The sequence below is a fragment of the Macadamia integrifolia genome, chromosome 5 (assembly GCF_013358625.1).
Source record: "Macadamia integrifolia cultivar HAES 741 chromosome 5, SCU_Mint_v3, whole genome shotgun sequence".
In the NCBI taxonomy this organism is placed as follows: domain Eukaryota; kingdom Viridiplantae; phylum Streptophyta; class Magnoliopsida; order Proteales; family Proteaceae; genus Macadamia; species Macadamia integrifolia.
Window position 1 is genome coordinate 2,216,165 of NC_056561.1, and position 20,734 is coordinate 2,236,898.

Below are 20,734 nucleotides of genomic sequence, written 5' to 3' on the forward strand. Positions count from 1 at the left end.
ATATAGTGATATATAGTGATAGTTTGATTCTTCGTCGCCGTACTAAATAGGAGAGAAAATAGAATATCTTTCTTCGTCTTTACAAAAGAAAAAAAGAGAGCAATAGGAGAAGATGAGATGGGCGAACGACGGGAATTGAACCCGCGCATGGTGGTAGCTTGCTTCCACTGCCTTAATCCACTTGGCTACATCCGCCCCCTACTCTTTCTAAAAGATTCAATAGATTCTATTTTTAGCATTCATCATTATTTAATTTAGTTTTTCTTACCTTCATTTTTAATTTAAAATAAAATGAAAATCTTAGACATAAAATCCTAATCCTGTAACTGTATACAAAAAGAAAATGACTTTAAGAAAAAGAAAAGAGGAACTTATATTATATAATTTTTTTTTACTATGATATAAATAATATTATAGTAAAAAAAATTACAGATTTCATTTTTATATAGAACGAAAAGAAAATAAGATACTCAATGAACCAACCCATAGTAATATTTTGACTTAAGCTTAAGTAAAAAAAAAATGGCAAAAATGCAACTCTTATGTGAGTAAAACATTACTAAACTATAAACTAAATGAAGGAGCCAACCCTCTTGATAAAACAATAAATGCGGTATTGCTCCTTCAACTTCAACAACTCGTATACACTAAGACCTAAGTCTTATCCATTTATAGATGGAGCTTCAACAGCAGCTAGGTCTAGAGGGAAGTTGTGAGCGTTACGTTCATGCATAATTTTCATACCAAGGTTAGCACGGTTGATGATATAAGCCCAAGTGTTAATTACACGACCTTGACTGTCAACTACGGATTGGTTGAAATTGAAACCATTTAGGTTGAAAGCCATGGTGCTAATACCTAAAGCAGTGAACCAGATACCTACTACAGGCCAAGCAGCTAGGAAGAAATGTAGAGAACGAGAATTGTTGAAACTAGCATACATATTGGAAGATCAATCGGCCAAAATAACCATGAGCAGCTACGATATTCTAAGTTTCTTCCTTTTTACCGAATCTGTAACCTTCATTAGTCATTACATACGCAAAAAGAAGTTCAGTCGGTTAGTTTATTCTAAGGAACCGAAGTCACTGCTTTTTCTGTTGCGTAATCATAGACGGAACCATCTCGGGGGACTTGGACTTGAACCTAGCTCATATGAGAAGCACTCTGGATAGTATTCGAAGAGAAGGATCCGAATCTCCCATTTTTCAACGAATTTGGAGAGAAAACGCGGAGTATATCAAAAGTATGAATAGACTACATGAGCTGGAGCGCCAGCGCCGCCCTTAAACCAACCAGGCTAGCGACTTTTTACTTCTTTCTTTCTATATTTATTTATTTTTTCTTTTTGTGCTGATCCCTCTTTTCGTTGGTGTTTTCTGAGTGTTATTGGTCGAATCTTCTTGCATGTTAGCAAACCAATGCCTTAAGTTAGGCCACTCACAGCGCTTTCTCTTCTTTCTTTTTCATCATTACCCAGCACTTTTTAAGGTAAAGAGAAAGGTGACGGTGTTGCATTTACGGAAGCGAGCGTATGTGTTCCCATTCAACTAGGTAGGTTCGAATCATAAAATAGGAAATTGTTGGTTTTTCCGGCAAGGAAAGAGAGAATCATTTACCTGACGTATCTGTCTTGTCTGCCCAACCAACGCCCCACCACCCAATAAGCAGCAAGCAATAGAAGAACGTGAGCATAAAAGAAATATGATATAACCCTTTTTTTCTCCGGCTTAGACATCGTTCCAACCTTCGTCTATCGCATCTGAATAAACTATTTCTACTGCATTTGAGGAAGCTAGCAATATCCATATAAGTCGTCGACCGTTTCAGAGATTCCCGCGTTGATTGCTAAAGCGGCTTTCATGCAAGCAACCCTTTGTATGCGCCAACCAATCAAAGAACATTGATGTTCACAAGAACGGACCAGAAAATTCATGCATTTAAAAAAATAGCTTTTAAAAACATTGATAAATCAATGCTTTTATATCTTGCGATTTGTTCTTCAGTTTGAGTCCCGGTTGGAGTTTCAGTTGACTTAGTTTACCTGAAGCACCCGTAGAAGAAGCAACGGTAGCATCAGTAGTTTCACCACCACCATGAAGCATATACAAATGCCAACAAAGGAAGGAGCAAAGGTAGCCACTAGAGAGGCTGCATATTAGAATACATATCCATATCCAGTCCAAGATCAAAGAGAGCCTGCTGGAGATTGATATTGAGATCGAGCAGTTTCCCTACCCGAAGAACCTTGTAGAGCGAAGACGGAGCCAGTGCCAGCTGCATCCCTTACAGATCCGAAAGTCAAGTCAAATCGATACCCAGCGTCAGATCCACCAAGGGTATAGACGAGAGCAGAGGAAGCGCCCAAGCCACATCACAGCCAACAGCATCCAAAGAGTTTTTTCGCAGCTTCCTTTCGTTTGGTTCCATATCCAGTGGTAGTCCCGACAAGAGGTCAGAAGAAGGCTCTTGGCGCCTTGGAAAGACCGAGCTCATATGACAAAGTCAGTGGTCTAAGAGCTTGTAGAGTCCCGTAAGATACGGGCATCTGAGGGTGTGACTACTGTTGGAGAGCACACAACTCACGGCGGTACTCGGGAAAGAGTCACCCGCTTAGAGGCTCGAGTTGAGGTGCGAAGCTGCTTAGAGATCAGTGATGACTTGGGAATAAGAATGGATGCCTCTTAGAAGGCTATCCAAGACTTGGCGGACGAATGTTGTGGGTTGGGCAGCGACACGAAGAGCGCCCGTTGAGGTGCTCAAGGCCCAGATCCAAAATCTTGTGGCTGAGTTCATTGTCCTAAAGAGGGCTGGGGCGACTACAATTAGGAGACTCTTCACGAGTGAGAGTCCCCGAGCCACGGTGCTACAATGACACCAGGGATGCCAAGGCAATTTGAATTCCTTTGGGACAACACTACTAAACTATAGAGCCTACCAGTATATAAGATAGGACTATCCCTATCTCTATCCTTTCTCCTAAGGAGAAAGAGTGATTGAGGGAAAACAAACGTTTAAGTGATTGTACCCAGAAAACCACTCTGAACATTCTTTTGAACAATGTAAAATATACCAAAAGCCTTCAGTCTATCCAGCAATGTTCTGAATAGAGTCAGTTCAAACCTCACTGTCTTTGTGCAATGAAACCCTGGCTTAAACACGTGTCTAGTTACATTCCACCTCTTCGAAGTTGCGCACCAATCCAACACAATTGTCCTACAGTCAGTCCAGCTGTCATTTCATCGAAAAGAAAAGAATGTATTTAAGAAGAAAGCGCCCTCACACTTTCCAAAACCTAAGTGTAAAGTCCCCTCTCCTTAATGGTTCGTATGAAATCTTTCCTGTTAAGTACATCTAGCCCGAGTTGTTCACCCAAAGATATGTGTCCAAACCAAGGAAGTTGTTCGACAGTGCAACCCTCCTCTGAAGTTGTACAAGTCGAATAGGTTTATGAGACAGCATTGAAAGCTGCGCAGTTCGCACGAATGAGAAAAAAAAGGCGGCTAGAATCGGCTACAAGAAACTTCTTCCGCACAATGACTTCAAAAGATCTCAGAGAGTCCTGAAAGGGAAGTCGTGCAGAAGAAGCGAAAGAACAATCCTGGGAAGTTGAAGGAGGTCTCTACAGGAGGTGAGACGAGAGTCTCTCAGTCAAACAACAGCATACAGCCGTGGGAGAGTCGACGAGGAGACAGACAGTCTTCAATCAAGGAAGAACTTGTACAAGATGAACTGCCCTCCAGAGACCAGTAGCGAGGAAGCTGCGAGTGGAGTGCGTAAGCACTACGCAAGCCATGAGCGAAGCATGCAACTAGCACTGGTAGAGCAGGGAGGTACTTGCCAGAAACTAAAAGAGGGGAAGTCCAAATGCTTCCTGGCCAGTACTGCCAGACACTTAGAGAGGTCTCCGGCCAATGAAGAAACTCCAACAACACAAGCCAGTACCAGCGGAAGAAAGAGACCCCCACCTTCCAGTAACGGAGCCCTTTATAGTAGTGACGAAGCAAAGGTAAGGCGCGAGGATGAGCATGCCTAAGAATGAGTAGTCGCGCCTTTACTCTAATAAAGGGTGGTCTACGATCAGCAGCAAGATACGGCCAAAAAGCCGCGTCAGCGCTCAAGCACCATTTACTAATAAGGAGAAAGCAGGCCTTACACAAACGAAGAAAACTACAGGGCGCGCGAGGCGCTCATGGAGTTGCTTGTTAGGTTAGGGCTTTTCTACGCTGGGTTGATTCGCCAATCCATGTGTTTGGTCTAGTTGCTTGGACGACAATATCGGCCGAGTCATTAATAGGGAGGGGCGTGCGAGCGAAGCCTTCAATGTTGGAGACTTTGCTTCCCCCCTTTAGTCGTATTAGTCGTAGTAGTCGGCATTCTGGTAGGAATGCCTCCTTGGTCGAAGAGCCGGCGCGGCGTATTGGTTAAGTACCAAGAGTCGGGATCAGGTGGTTGATACATATGTTAAGGCTGTTCATGCCCATCTTTTTCTTTTTCTTTCGTGGCCGAAAGAGGGGAAGGAAGCGGAGGGGAGTTTCGGGAACAAAGCCCCCGTTCAGCCCTACCCTATAGTAGAGTATCTTTTCCCTATCTAAGCTATATCAACATAGCCAACTAGAAAACTCATCCGCTTGTCAATTCTGGGTGTAATACTCACTCGTAAATGATTGGTGTCAGAATTTTTCACTGATCAGGTGTGCTCAGTCTCATCCGTGTAAGAATTAGGAATTCCTCTTCCAACTCGTCCCGGAATGGGCGTTATGGCAAAGAACAAGAAGAAAACGAAAGAAGGAATTTGTCCAATAGTAACAAAAGGTGCCTCCACAGGTTGACATCCGATCCAACCTAGTAGTAAGCGATCCGCCAAAAGCAACCAAAATATTCCTTGGTGAATCGGGCGAAAACTTGAACTACGCACATACATACTTTTAAAAAAAGGTAAAGCCAACAGACATATAAAAACTGGTGCTATTGCGGCTACACCTCCCGATTTGTCAGGTATACTACGAAGAATGGCATGGATCGGTAGGAAATACCATTCCGGCACAATATGAGGCGGGGTGGGCATCGGATTAGCAGGTATATAATTGTCGGGATGCCCCAAAACATTAGGAGCATAAAAAATCCAAATGGAATAAAAGATAGCAGAAGCTACCCGACCTACTAGATCCTTTACATAAAAATAAGGGTAAGAAGCAATTTTATCCATCTCTGAATGTACACCCAATGGATTATTTGATCCATATTGATGCAATGCGGCCAGATGAAGAAGACTGGCGCCTACTAAAATAAGGGGGAGTAAATGATGGAGACTAAAAAAACGATTTAAGGTGGCATTGTCCACGGAGAAACCACCCCAAAGCCAAGTCACTATGGTATCTCCTACTACAGGTATGGCGCTAGCTAAGCTTGTAATTACTGTAGCTCCCCAAAAGCTCATCTGACCCCAAGGTGGTACGTATCCTGTAAAAGCTGTCACAATCATTAGTAGGAAGATTACAACTCCGAGACACCGAACAAATTCCCTAGGACTGCTATAACTCGCATGATATAGACCACGAAAAATATGAAGGTGAACCACAATAAGAAACATACTTGCCCCATTAGCATGCATATAACGGAGCAACCAGCCCCCTTCAACATCTCTCATAACGTGTTCTACGCTGTTGAAAGCTAGATCCACATGAGGTGTGTGATGCATAGCTAAAAAAACGCCAGTCACTATCTGAATGACTAAACAAATACCAGCTAACGGACCGAACCCCCACCAATAACTAATATTGCTCGGGGTTGGATAATCTATCAAATGCTGATTAAGTGTGGAGGATATAGGTTGTTTAAGAAGAGAGAATCGTTGGTTCCTTATAGTCATTTCTCTTTCCTATCGTGACAACTCTTGTTTCCCCACCTTTTTAGCGTTCTGGGGCCCTAATATAGATAAATATAGTACCCTTTCTTCCACCTCCGAAGGATGGAGGGGGTATACAGCGAAAGAAGCGTCGAAGGGGTCATCCTAGGTTACTGAAGAGTCGTCCGACTGCTCGGTGACCGAATCAGAGAGGTTTTTACCGCTTTCTCTTCTCTCCAGCACTCTCGGACTGATCATATTGCTGCAACAAAGCAAGCTTAGGAATGAATCTAATGGAAATTTAGGTCTCTGTCCGCTTGGAAGATTCTTCTTTCCTCTTTGGTGAAAGAGGGCAAAGGTGTGTGGGAGAAAGAAAACTAAAAGGAGAGAAGAATTCGTCCACCAAGCGGGACAGAGTGCGACCCCCAAGCAATGTTCAGTTCTCGCTCATCTCTTGGGGGTCCATATCATCTGAAAACTATTCCTGTTCCATTAGCACATTCTTCGATTCGGATGACTCAGCGTCAGGAAAAGTAAGCCCCCCCTTTGCCTTGATTGAATTTGGCTTCGCTGCGCCCTGAATCAATAAAAAAGCTTATTTATTTGATTCATCATCCCATTTCATTTGGGCGAGAGGGAGGCTGTGAGTCACCTGGGCTACGGATTTGTCGGTTGGTTGATTCTCGAAATCACCTCTGGAAACAAAAAGCCCTAGGGTCCCGACCCACAAATGAATAGGAAGCGGGGCGAGGGTCTTTCATTAAAGGGGGGAAAGAAAGAGGGGTGGGGCTTTGTTCTGGGGGGGCCGCCTTGCGCAGCTTTGGAAAGGAGAGAATTTCATAAAGTCACTCTCGGAAACTCTTATTGGACGAGAGAAAGTCAATATGATATTGGCGTTGGTTTTACCAACGAAACGAATCACTTTTTGGTCTTTCTCATTCGGAAGGCTCAGTCCCACACTCTGACTTCAATGGTGGGAACAACCTCCGCACTCCGGCGCTCCAATGAACAACAGTTCTCCGCCTTACTATAAATAGAATAGTGGTCGATCCCTCGGGAGTTACATTCGTAACAACATGTAATGTTCACGCGGTGATATTCTATCTTTCCAAGAGTACTACCCTGTACGTAGTCTATGTCTGGGGAGACAGGTGCGGTAGAGAGGTCCCCCACTTCGATTCCCGCCCCGTTAGCATCTCCGATCCGAGATAAGGGATTACTCCGTTAGGTCTTTTCGGTCCGGAGCCGGCCGGTAATGGACCTACTTACCTTGCTTGTGGACCAGCTGCAGAGCTAACCCTTGTTCTATTGGTTTGGTGGTTGCTACCAAGACGATTTCTTTATGCCCATCAAAGAACCTCGAGATGCTAATCCACGAAAAACGATACGAGAAATTCGAAAGAACTCATATACGGAACGAGGGCGACCAGTGAAAATACATCGGTTTCTTACTCGTGCAAAGGAACTATTTCTTGGCAACTTGGACAACTTATAACGATGTTTGTCCCGCATATCACTAGGAAGATCGGGATCTTTACAAAAGGCTTTATAAAGCTTTCGTCTCAATTCATATTTAGCCGCGAGCAATCTACGTTTGTGATCTCGTATATTTCGCTTCTCCGACATCTTACTGAGTTTCCCCCTCATCTTTTTGCAAAAAGCCGCTCCACGGTGGTAAAGTCTCATCTTGTGTGTTGGCCGAAGTGACAATAGTCACATTGAACCCTCGAATATGTTCGAAGATCTCGAAATGATCTTCCAGTTCCGGGGAGAATTCGCAAAACTCCGTTTCCATCGAGAATTGAATGGAGTTTTCCCGTATTTCGACCGGAGAATCTAACAGAGACATTACTGTCGAGATTCTGACCGAAAAATTAGACATTCCATGCCCTCGGAGAGTGCTTTGTCGTGCTAGGTCACTGACATCTCCTTTTTTGTCTTTTTCGGACCCCAAGAATGGATTGGATCGAAACGACTTTCCTGTCGAACCCCTTTGTGTCTGTATGAATCTCTGACCGCGCGGAATCTCCATAGCCAATTTTCCATTTTTGATTCTGAAATCAGAGGGTGCCTTTGGTACTACTCTTATTTCACACGATCCAGGAACTTCCATAACGTTGGCGTGATTCGGTTTGAGCAACGGATCCTGACGTGAGACATCTTCGTAATGAAAATGGAGTGGAAACATGAGTTGGCTTTTCCAGTATCTATAGAATGAGCACTGTTTTCTATCTGCTTCAAAAAGATAGTGGTAAGAATGAAACTTCAACCTCGGAATACTATAGTATAGTAGTATAGTTGGAGATTGAGCTCGAGGTTTTGGCTGGCAGTTTTTATTCTTTTAGTTGGAGTGCTCTCGAGAGGATAATGTTTTATTTGATTTAAATAACAATTCAACGTTTTTATGTTCACAGGGGAGCCGTCGGGGTAAAGCACATATCCCCGAATCTTGTGTCGATTCGAGAAAATGCTTTCGGGCTTCACCCCTTTTGCACGAAGAATGCTTTCTACTTTCTGTTCGACAAGCAGTTGCTTGCGAAGTAGGGCTTCCTTGTTTGCGAAAGTAGTTTTTCCTGCATTCCCTGCATTCACATGAGCAGATAGACGCAAATCCAGCTCCTCCCTCCGTTGGAGGTCCGAAATCAGCGGGTTGTCAAACTGCCGGTCCGTGTCCTCTGTTTGAGAAGACGGACCCTCATCCACTGGGGCCAGGTCAGCCGCAGCTTTGGATGAAGAGGCGCCCCTCAGGCCCTGCGCAATAAAAGCAGCGAACAGTTCGTCGGAATTGCAGGGGGGAGAGGGGGACCTTGGCAGTGGAGGTGCTCCCCAGACGTTTTCGGAGCAGATTGGAGAGATTCCTTCATCGAAGGGGTTGAACACCCAGTTCTCAAAGAGGGCCCCCTGGGCATCCGAATCGTCTGGCGCGGGTGAATAATTACGTAACCCAATTTTCCTGTTCAAAAGAAGATCTCTTTTCTTCTGCATTCTCAACAGGAATGCATCAACAAGACTGCCCTTCCATATAGATCGTCGTGGCATGAACTCAGAATTTCTTCGCTTCGGACCAGGCGCTTTTAGCCCACCTCCTCCTCCTCCTTCTCCTTTAGGATAGGATCGTCGTTGGTCCTTCTTTCACTTGCTTTTTTACCAGGTCCGATAGGTCGGTCGCCCGGTAGCCGCTCCGCTATGGAGCTACGTGTACACCGCCACGTCGAGACTCTCTTTCGAAAGTGAGATCACTACCGGCTTGTTGAAGAAGCCCTTCGGGCTCCCTAAATGCAGCCGTGATCTTATATACGATACCACCAGACGCACCTTGGTACTTCCATCCGCCAATCAAGGCTAGTGGAGCGAAGGGAGCGAGAAAGAAGAAACTCCCTGAGCTCCTAGCGCGCCAGAACAACAAAGACAAGGCTTCTTATGCCCAATGGAGAGTCAGGCGCGCGCAACGGCTTTCGCGCGAGGCGCCGTTGCTTGTTAGGGGCGAAATGGAAGACCGAATAGAATGGCATGATGCCTTTGTTCTCCAACCTTATTCATTCAATAGGGCGCGCATTCACTTCTCCTTCACACACACACTGATCACTTACTATATCACTCTTCGTCTTCTGACTCACCCTTCCCTTCATTTAATGAATAGTCGACCGGTTTGGGAGCTTCGGGGGAAGGACACTGAAGGAATAGTGACCCAAGACTTTTGATCGTCTGTAACACGCCGGGGATGTTTCTTTATCCCGCCGCAGCTTCGCAGATGGTAGTAGGGCGCGCCCGCACGCTCTATGCTCTTCCCCAGGCGATGAAGCTCGTCTCCTATTGATAGGAGTTCCAGGGGCCTTGTGTTAAGCATATATTAGTTGCTCTCTCTTTCGATTGAGCGTCGATACCCCAAAGGTCTCGCCTCAGCCGGCGCGCTACACGGCGGAGCCACTACTCTTCGGGGCGCTGAGCAGCTTCGCACCTCAACCCGGCCATTCTCGAGGAGCAACAATGGTTGACTCAATACTAACTCCCCTACTTACTACTTAAAGGCAGCCGACCTTCCTTTGCGAAGATTAGAGTAGAAGAACTTCGTGACGGCGAAAGGTACCGCCGGAGCAAAGCAGTCCTTTTATCCAGAGACTGACTTCTTTCTTTTTTATGATTAATCGGGGATCCTCTTCAACTATTTCTTACTTGACTTGTTGCTGTAGCTGTTATTGGAAACAGGACCTGTAACATCCACTTAGAGTAGTTTAGAGAGTGGAGTGACTGACTCTCGGGTGAGAGGCAGGAACGGAACGGTCTTCAGAGTAGCCTACGTGTGTGTAGTAGCCCTTTCCTAGTAGCTTAGTAGCTCTTTCCTCTGTTTAGGAATGGTTATGAGGTCTTGATTGCACGGGAAAAGTGAAAGTCAAGGTTAGCCAAAAGTGGAAGTAAAGGTTAGCCTTCCTTAGGAGCTTCAACCCCGGAATGGAGCTTTCAAGGTTTTTATTCCTAAGTCCGGTTGTTACGAGTGGGAATACATACCCTGTTGCGTATATAAGCAGTGATCGCTTGCTGTCTCCTTTGCGAGTGGTGCAAACAGTTAACGAAATGGGAACAGGCACAGTCCTTTTCTCAATGGGATTGGTTCGAGCGGCAGAGGCTTTCTCAGAGGCACTATCTTTCAGAAGAGGATCAGTGTTTCGATTTGAGACTGGGACGTCTTCTCCCTCGCACTTAAGTGAGCTGCCCCACGGCAAACTTATAATGAATCACGGACTTTCTTAAACATTCGAAAAAATTCGATTGATTGATACGAGTTTCTTTTTCTGTTACGATGGATCGACGAAAGACTGGCCCAATAGCTGCTTCAGCGGCTGCAATAGCTACACTGTGGATGGCAAGGCCGAAGTGAAATAGTGATTCTGACTATCCCTTTGTTGTGGTTTTTTTAACTCTTCAATCATCTGATTAGATTATCATTGTGCGGGAAGCTCACTCGTCCCTCTGTTCTATGTCGGAGCCATTCTTGGGCTGCTCATCCTACCTGATCGCTTCGGCTTACCGGGATCTTTGGCTTTTTGGCTTCCTTGCCTGCTTTCTCCTAGCCCTCCCTACCGTCGCTCTCTGTTATCGATCTCTGCATCACCATCGTCTCTTGAACGACCGGGGTCCTCTCTCCCCCTAAAACCCCAAGCTTCGAGTTTCCTTCGCCCAATCAGTCGTGCAAGACATTAGAGATTCGTAATGGTTGTTGCGTAGCTGCCATCTTGTTCTAGTTCCCCCATTTTCCTTTTTATGCCACTCCATTTCTGTGAAAGAGATTGATTGTTGGTCTCTGGTGGTGTTTGCTTTTCTTGAAACTTGAAAACCTGACGAAGATGCGCTTGCTCTTTCCCAACAAACGGAGGCGGAAAAGCCGTAGTGCGTTAGCACACACTGTAGTTTTTCAGCTCGTTTTGAAGCAGGGAAGGGAAAGGCTTACCGAACATGCCCGGCCCTAACTGAGTTAATTGATCAATCACCACCGCTACTTTGACTCTAGAACAGAAAGGAAGAAGCGGAACATTTAATAGTTGCAATCACCTATGTCCTAACAGCAACACCGAGTGTACCTTTAGAACGACTTGCCCTCGAGTACAGGCTAACCAAAAGTACTGCGCGTTAGTTCACAGTTCGGCAAGCAAAGCAAACGGGAATCCATCAAGACGCTGCATTTAAAGAAGTGATCTACGACCTTCCCTCATTGTTTTAGAACTGTTGCTCTTAGAAGTCCAAGAAAGCCCTAGAGCACGGAAAATTCATATCCTAGCAACACCTTCTCCCCGGAACCAGAACAAGACAGATTGTCTTTGATCCGCTTTAACAACGGTTTGATAGAAAGAGCGAATAACCTTACTTGAAAGAGAAAGAGTACAGGACCAAAAAGTGGATTGATCAAAGTAGCCTTCTAAAATGCCCTGAACCCGACTCGCTTACTGTGCGAGCTACAAGAGCGAGCCAGCTTAAATGATGGAAAGAGCTTTCAAACAAATAAAGAGCTTTAATAACTGAAAGAGGGACTTGACGTAAGAAAAAGCCCTGTGACTGACTTAACTTTCACTACCGTCCAAGCCTAGTCTCTCTGACCTCCACTGCCCTAAGAGAATCAAACTCTGATCTCTGAACTGCCTGCCGAAAGGAATGTTATTGTCTACGACCCCCGAGAGCCATCACTTCCAATCGCCTAACGTAGCATTCATACTACTAAATGAAACCTATTGTCTCATTCTTCTCTGAGAAACCCAATCCTTTTTTCGTAGTTTTCATATAGTAGTGTCCCGCAGTAAGCAAAGCTCAAGAATTCATATTAGTCGTCCTCCCGTCAACAATCGTTATCCCTGCCTGTAGCACATCTCCTTCCCTTGTCTTTATCATTGGTCTAAGCTGTCCGCCTGTCCGCTCTCTCTCTTGCTTGGTCGATCTCCTTCCCTGAATTGAGTACTGATGCGCGTTGGAGCAATCAAAGGGCTGGCATTAGCTTACTCGCTTATCCCTTGTTGCTTGCTTTCCTTCTTTTATCTATTCTATCTCTTGCTTCCCTTTCCTGTCATCGGTCGATAGGTGCATAGGCGATAGTGGCTTCGGTAAGCATTCCTGTGTAAAGCCAATCAGGTAAGCGAAGATTGCTGTGTTAATGTGTAAAGCAAAGAGGTAGGCAGCAATCAGTACACGAATCCCTTCCTTAGCACAAGCACTAAGTAAGCAAGCTACCTTGTAAATAGTTCCCCTTCTCTTAATGACTCTTCTTCTTTCCGTTGTACTCTCTGGCAAGCTCTTTCCTTTTTTCTGTTCATCCTCTTGCATTTTCTTTTTTGCTTGTTTATCGAAAACAGCCTTTCTTTTGTAAGCCTACGCTCTCTTTGAAATCCTCTTTTCTGTAAGCAGAAGGCCGGCCTGTGAAAGCAATCAGATATAGGGAACAAGAAAACGGCTGCGGTAAGTCAGTGACGGAGCCTCGCTTTGGAGAATTCCTTGAGTTCAGGACTCGCGCTAGTTGGCCTATTTGATTGTTGCTTCAGGCAGATCAGATAAAGGAAGCAAGAAATCCGTTGCTTGTTCGCTGAGGGAGTTTCTTCTTTGTCTAAGGCGGGTGGTCTACGATCAGCTAGCTCAGCCGTTGCTTGGTTGCATGGGGCGCTAACGCCCTTATGATTAGAGTAGGCCTTTTCTTGCTGCGTTAGCGCAGTAGTTTGATTGCTGGGGTTAGCAGTGAAAGAAAGAGCCCGGCATTCATTTCTTCATGCATATTCATAGCTGAGTCTACTAAAAGAGGGACCAGCCTCATCGTGGTGATTAGAGGACACCTCTGATCGTTCACCTCTAATGTGACACGTTCCCTCCCAGTTATATGATCAACGGGATCAGTCGGCTAGAGAGCGGGGCTATTCTTCTTCCGGGAAGGCAAAGTCGTCCCCTCTACTGACCGAACCCTCAGTTCGGAGGTCTTCGTCAACATGTTACGAGGCTCCAGTCTTCGGCGGGTCACCATTACTTGACTTAGAAAGGCGAACATCTGGGCAAGGGAAAGCGCAGTGCGCCCGGTGCAAATTGGTTTTTTTGGTTATTCATGATCTACCAATCAGAATGGAGGGTCCTACCTACGTACATGATTGATAGAATCACTACGTAGGGGGGGCGGTCAACTTGATGCGGGAGAGGCATGAGTGCAGTTCGATCTTGTGGTGTATTCGTTTGTAGTGAGTAGGGCTGTTTATCGTTGATCAGTTCGCCTCCGCTCTATTGAAAGGTCTCCATTCCTACGGCGGTTTTGTCAACGAACGCGTCTCGGGCCGGATTGACTAACCTAACCCTTAAGGCTATGGCAACGGCCATAGTTGGGTGCTCTGCTTTAGTGTGATTGACGAAGGCTAGGCTAGGTTTGGTAATACCCAAAACAAATGAAAAGAGATCGGGGTCGATAGTTGGCAAGGAACTTGATCCCCCCCCTAACATAAGGGGCAGCTGCGGTCGATCCAGGGAATGGAGGGGCCCTTTTACCAAGTCTACCAGATAGAAGATGATAGAGGGCCAACTATCGTTGCGTTGCACAAGACGGTGCCGTCTCACTTCGAGTTCCTTCCTTATTAGTCAAATCTGATGATACGCCTCGGCTTCAGCTGCCTGCTAGGTGATCGAAATCGCTCAGGTCAGTGAGGACTCACTCACCCACCTACTCCTTCTCTATCTAATAGTTTTTTCTATCTACAACATTCAAAAGGCGACCCGCCGCGCCGGGCTATAAGATAAGATACAGCTGTTGTACTACTTGACTGGTAAGAAAGAGCTGCAGTAAGAACTGGAAGACTGAAGTATGTACTGTAACCCTCTCTTCCGCTACTGGTGGACTGTTGCACAGAAAGGCCGACAGAAGCAACGTTTCTTAGCGCGTTTTTCAAGCGCTTAGCTTCTGCTAGCGGCGGGCGGCAAGGCCATAAAGTCAGTTCAGTTGCAAGCCTAAGCCAAGAAGGTACGAACGAAGTGACGGGCCCCCTTACTCTAATTCTAATAGGGGCGGCTTTCTTTTGGTAGTAATTGCGAACATCTCTCCTCTTCTCTTAGCGTGCACAGTTTGCTTGCATGCCGCCTTAGGCACATCTCTCTTTCTTAGTTTCACGCTGGCCTAATGAAAGTCAGTCTTTTAGTAAGCGTATATAAGCAGCTGTTTAGTTATTAAGCAATTCTTTAGTGGCCGCACCGAAAGCCCTCTCCTTTCAGTCGAGTAGGTTCCGGTTGGTTGAAGATGATATTACGCGGCGTTCAGAACCAGCCTTGAAGTGAATGAATTAGAAAGAACGAAGAAGTAAGGAAATGAGACGACTCTTTCTTGAACTATTTCATAAACAGATCTTCCCCTCCACACCAATCACGAGTTTTTATCCATTCCTCTCGTATATCGTCGTAACGCCCTTAATGATCGGTTTTGAAAAAGACTTTTCATGTCATTCCCATTTAGGTCCGATTCGGATCCCTCCGTTGTTTCCTTTTCCTCCCGAACCTTTTCCTCGAAATGAGAAAGAAGATGGTACACTCGAATTGTATTATTTAAGTGCTTATTGCTTGCCAAAGATCCTACTTCTACAATTGGTAGGTCACCGGGTTATTCAAATAAGTCGTGTTTTCTGTGGTTTTCCCATGTTACAACTTCCGTACCAATTCGATCGATCCGGAATGGATCGGTTAAACATTCCATTAGGGAGCCCGGTCTTGACTCTTCTGTGTGGTATTCATTCTCGTTCGGCTCTTGGAATCACATCCAGCAGTGGTTGGAACAGCTCGCAAAATCCAACCACTTCACCTACTTCATTGCCCCCAACCGTTTCCCGTACCTCTATTGAAACAGAATGGTTTCATGTTCCTTCATCGATTGGTTATTCCTCTCCGTTCGTATCTCCTTCTCCAATTTCGGTCTCGATTAGTTCACAAGATTGAATGGCCAAGTCCTAAACGGCCTCGATTCGATTGTTTTCCAAGAATGTTGAGCCGGGTATGTAAGCCATGTATCTGGGAGGAACTTCAAAGAAGGGCTTTCGGTTTTTTGCACCCTGTTTTGGTCTTGCAGCTAAGAATTTCTATTTTTTCTTAAAAATACAACCTCTTCTTGTTTGAATAATTTGACGTTGAACCCAGCGAAGCGATGAAACAAGCAACGGCCCCATTAGCCATTAGTAGTAAGTATAGATGCCCCTACTCGAGTAAGGCGCGCGCCAGAACTGAACAAGCAACGGCTAGCGCGCCCTGTAGTTTTCTCGCTTGTTGAGTAAGGCTTTTCTTCGCTTAGTAAGGCCTTTTCTTTTCAGGAGTGCGCTAGCGAGCTGGGGCTCTTGATCCCGTTGGTTGAGCGAGCGAGTATTCCTCCTCAGAGCGATCCCCTATTGCTCATTTAGACCTATCACCCGCCTCAGCAGGGATGATAGACTACCCCACCCCAACCACTCTGATGGATGCCTTACCCGATTCGGATTGAGGGACCGGCGTTCTTCTCCAACCTTATTCATTCTATAGGGCGAGTGACTTCGCGCCTCTCCCGCTGCTTCATTCTCTCCCGAAAATTATCAATTCCGTCGATATAGAGGCTATAGCCCACCTTTTCCGAGTCAAGTGTTTGGGCCGATCCCACTGATAAAACAAATAAAGGAGGGGCTTTCTTTATGTGGTGGACTCCGCCGGCTTCCACCCGTGGATCTGCCGGCAAAGAGATCTCGATCCCAGGAGTACTCCTATCTTTCCCTAACCTGGCTGATGGAAAGATGCTTGGTTCAGTCGTTTCTATGCCCCTTTGTCCAGAGGGAGGGATCTATTCCCGAATGGCTGACTCACCGATAAAGCTGGCAGGGGAGGCATTTCCTCTGGGAGGGATGAAAGAAGCAGAGATATTAGACTCAGCCCGAGCTTGAAATTGAACTTACCAATGCCGGATAGGAATTGATAACGGGAGAGGACAGCCACAGCCCATCCGATGATCGAATCGGGATCACCCACCCCTCCGATATGATTTACCAATGGAAGCAAGCTAAAGCTACCTTCCATGAGTGAAACTCCCAGGGCTCATGGCATGCTTTCATCCTAAAGCATGTTGAGCCTATATTGGTACTAGCCCGGACCAACCTCACTCTCTCTTTCTGCGTGCACTGCTTCTTCATCAGCAGGTAGGGAATTCGAGACTCCGGCCTCACCCGACCTTGGCTGGCCTATTACCACTGATTGGGTGCAAGCGGCGCTCCTTCCTTTGTTCATCCTTGTTGTTTCGGTCGGTGAGTTCCTCTCCCGGTGGTCGAGCTGATCGTAGAGCACCCTTGCTTGCGACTTTCTCTGACTTTCGTTCTTTCGACTGATTGCCTTCCGCCCGGAAATAAGAATGATTTTGAACCATGGACTGAAAGTGAAAGCTCTGAAGCAGCAGCCTTGCTGTCCTACTATTAGAAGTGAGGGTTTTCCCGCTCGTCTCGTCTTTGGTGACAAAAGTTCTCTCGTCCATCTCCGTCTGTGAAAAGCATTGGCATTCTAAGTATTCTACTTCCTTCTCCTCGTCTTAGGTTAGGAAGATGAAGAGGCGAAGATTGGAAGAGGAACTCTTGGCATCGAAAGCTATTCTGTAGCTCTACCCCGAACTCGTAAACGACTTCCCCTTCATCTAGCGTTATTATTTCTGTTGATCTTTTTTGGTAGGATCTCCTGAGTGGGCTTGGTTGGTCTTTTTCTTTCTTCTCTTTGTATTCAGACTAGGAGCAAGTATAAATCTCTGTGTATTCAGATGAGTCGAAAGCAGGCGACGAAGGCCCACCAATTGACATTTAAATAGAGTGGTCTCTGTTCATTAGGCGAAGAAGCTTTAAGGGAAAAAAGGGGGTATCCGAAGGCGGGCGTCACGAAGGGTTTAGTTCACAGAATGCTTTCGATAAGCAATTAGATTCAATATGGGTTGGTATTATAAATCCCAATGCCAAGCCAGAGTGTAACCCTTGGCCAGCCAGTCTACATAGGAAAAGAAGGCCAGTGAAGAGGCACGCCACCCATCAAAATACATAAAGCCTATCTCATAAACTCCGTATTAGGCACCCCTTTCCATAACAAAGAAAGGGGGCGTTTAGCCCTTATGAAACCAACCGAAAGCAGCCTGCGCAGATGAAAGAAACTCTCTTCCCGGATGAGCTCTCCAATCCGAGCAACGATGGCTCGCGTACAACGCTCTTGGCAAGACTAGAAAAACCTAGTTATCTCATCATGTCAAAGCTCATGAGAAGATGATGAGCCGAATCCTATGAGCGACAGCGAATAAAGTCAGCATCATTCTATGACGCATCTAAGAATTAGTCGTACATGCAGTCGGCACTGGAATATGAATATTGGCTTACCTCATCCCGTCTTCCCAGGGAAGTGCTATGGTGAGTAGCAAGACTGGCCCCTCTCCTTATTGGTCTATGATCCCCGATGGTCAGGCGCACAAGCAGAAAGAAATGACTAATCCCCGCGAGTGACTAAGCTCCGTCTCCGACTTGATGACTGGCTAGGGAAGGCTTGGCTTGAAGAAGAGAAGGGCATGGATATTTTCCTTACCGATGGTTTGCCCCAGCTCCAGTACACCCAGCAACCGCTCCAGTTCTGCCAGTTCCCATTATAGTATGCAAGTAATTATAAAGTTTATAAAATGACTAAAGCACTGGAAGCAGAGGTTTCGAAACTAGAGGAAACCAAAACTTAGATGAGAGGGGAAAGAAAGGCAATCCTTGCTTTCATCAACATATGCTTAACACATGATGCAACTAGATTAGCCCTTGAAACTACATACACGCTAGTCAACCCAAGGGCAAGGGTTCCCGACTATGGGTCGGGGTGAGCTCGCCTCCCTTCCCCTAGCGTGGAGTGTGCCGTCGGGTGCAGCCCTTCCCTTAGCGGCGCCCGGGGGTGAAAGTCGTAAGCCCCGGCCTAAAGCGTACCCCATCTAACGCTGTTGGCTTCCCCAAACCTTGAGATAGTGCGTTTCGATGGTAGCTTATTTATTCCTTCTTCTCCGGGCATGCTTACTAAAAATGTGCGCGAAGCAGACTCTGCCGATCTGGGCCCTCTATCGTGCAATCAAGCGATCGGGGCTCCCTCTCTATTTTCGGCCTCCTCTTTGCCTTCCTCTGGGAACGGGTCTGATTCCTCGCGGCCAACCGTGGCGTCCTCCTCTTCTCTCTCTTCTCCGGTGGTACGGTGACTTCTAGTGCTCGACCTCGTCCTGAACCGCCTTCCTAACCGACAGGTCAAACTTTGAATTGACTAGCTAGCAGGAAGCGGTAGTGGAATGCGGATAATGAGTTAAGGATAATTAGTTGAGAGGGGTGGGGAAGGAATGAAAGGATGGAAAGACGAGCAAAGCAAAGGATAACACACAGAAGAAGAAGCAAAGCACTAAGGCATTGAAGTCAACAGTTTCGTTAGCGTATCCGGTTAGTGAGAATAGCCATCGTCGATAGCGGTCATCGATTCATTCGGGTTAGCGGTACTTAGTCCACCTTTTCGGTTTAGTAAATCCCCCGTCTGATAGCGGAGTTCAAAGTTCAGAAAAGGACATTCATTGTGACGAGTTCAACTTAACAAAATGGTATTTTGATGGACAATGGAGGTGAAGCACGTTTTTGAAGCAAGATAGGCAATCACCAATCAAAGCGGTGGAAGCTGAGCGTTCACCTTAGCGGCACCTCTGACCTCAGATGCATGTGTTAAGCATATAACTAGCGAGCGAACCTGACTGAGCCTGCCTGCCTTTCAAGAAGCGGATAATCCAGCAGAAGCTGAATACTGGGCTTCAAGCTTCTCAGCGCCATAAACGTATGTTGTTACCTATTCGACCATTCTAAACGTGGCTTCAAAGCTATTCTTTCTATAGCGCTTGCTTCTCTCGGGAATTGAGCTTAGCCCTTTAACCAGCGCTTATCGAGGGAATTGTTTCTAAGCCGACAAAGGCACCTGACTCGCTAAGAGACTAAGCCGACAAAGGCACTGTTTCGCCTACCGACACCGCTCGCTAACCGGTTACCTTCTGTTACCCTTCAATCGGCGGGCCTTGGCTTAGTTTTAGAGGTTAGTTACACATCTATCTCACTTGTAACTACCTGACATACGCTAGAAGACTATTGAGATTCACCCGAAACCAGAGTCGCCAACGGCACTCTTTATTGTGTGCTCTGAGGAACTCCTGGTTAGAAGTCACCTTGAGTCCGCTAAAAGACTAGGGCTATGGTAACTAAACCGGTGGCTCACTTTTTCTAAGTAATGGGGAAGAGGACCGAAACATGCCACTCAAAGACTCTACTGAGACAAAGATGGGCTTCAAGAACGTAGAGGAGTAGGATGGGCAGGTGGTCAGATCTAGTATGGACGTCATGGACGGTAGTTGGAGTCGGCGGCTCTCCTAGGCGTTCCCCCACCTGGGATCCTGCCGAGGAGCAAGTTGGCCCTTGCGAACCACGTTGATGCACTATCTCCCTTCATACCCTTGTGAGCCGAAATGCGACAAAGGAAGGAAAAGATCCATGGGACCCGACCCCAATCGCCTCACCCCGTTAGGAACGACGAGATCGCCCAGAGGACGCCTTCCGCACCAGGGTCACGGACCGACCAAGAACCCGTCAATAAGTGAACGCATTAGCTGTCCGCTTCTAGCGTTGGGCAGTAAGGGTCGGAGAAGGCAATCACTCCACATTTAAAAACCACATTCTAAGACCAAAGTCGGGCGAAAAGGGGGAAAGCTCTCCGTTCCTGGTTCTCCTGTAGCTGATCTCCGGAACCACAAGAATCCTTAAGATATGGGATTACAACTCGCACTTTTTGTGAGATTTTGGAAGAGTTGCACTTTGGAGAGCTACAGTACGATGAAAGTGTAAGCTGTGGTTCGCGGGGGAGTTATTGTCTATCGTTGGCCTCTATGGTATCAGTCGGGAGCGCCGGAGAGGCGGTTTGTTTTAACCCGTGGCGGAGTCAGCGGTTCGAGTCCGCTTATTCGCTAGCTCGTGAACCTTTAAGCCCCCCCCCCCCCCGATTACCAAAAGGGGGTTCTAATGATTAGCCCCCCATTTTTTCGATTCGGCAGTTGGATCTATGATTCTATCATTCATGGACGTTGAATAAGATCCTTCCATTTAGCAGCACTTAGGATGGCATAGCTTCAAGTTAACGGCGAGTTCAAAACGAGGAAAGCGCTTACCGGTGGGAATACCTAGGCACACAAGAAGACGAGGAAGGGCGAGTAAAGCGACGAAATGCTTCGGGGATTGAAAATAAGCATAGATCTTGAGATTTCCGAATAGGTCAACTTTTCGAACTACTGTTGATTCATGGGCAGACAAGAGACAACCTGGTAAACTGAAACATCTTAGTAGCCAGAGGAAAAGAAAACAAAAG

At 46.3% G+C, this 20,734-nt stretch overlaps 1 protein-coding gene across 1 annotated transcript; it reads right to left on the reverse strand.

Annotated features, from left to right (window-relative positions):
* Window positions 1–7,339: 7,339 nt before the first annotated feature.
* LOC122078354 (60S ribosomal protein L5, mitochondrial-like) lies at window positions 7,340–8,037 on the reverse strand. Its single transcript, XM_042644319.1, has one exon. It carries the CDS (start codon window positions 8,034–8,036, stop codon window positions 7,476–7,478), a length of 561 nt encoding a protein of 186 aa, XP_042500253.1. The 5' UTR covers window position 8,037; the 3' UTR covers window positions 7,340–7,475.
* Between the last annotated feature and the right edge of the window lie 12,697 nt (window positions 8,038–20,734).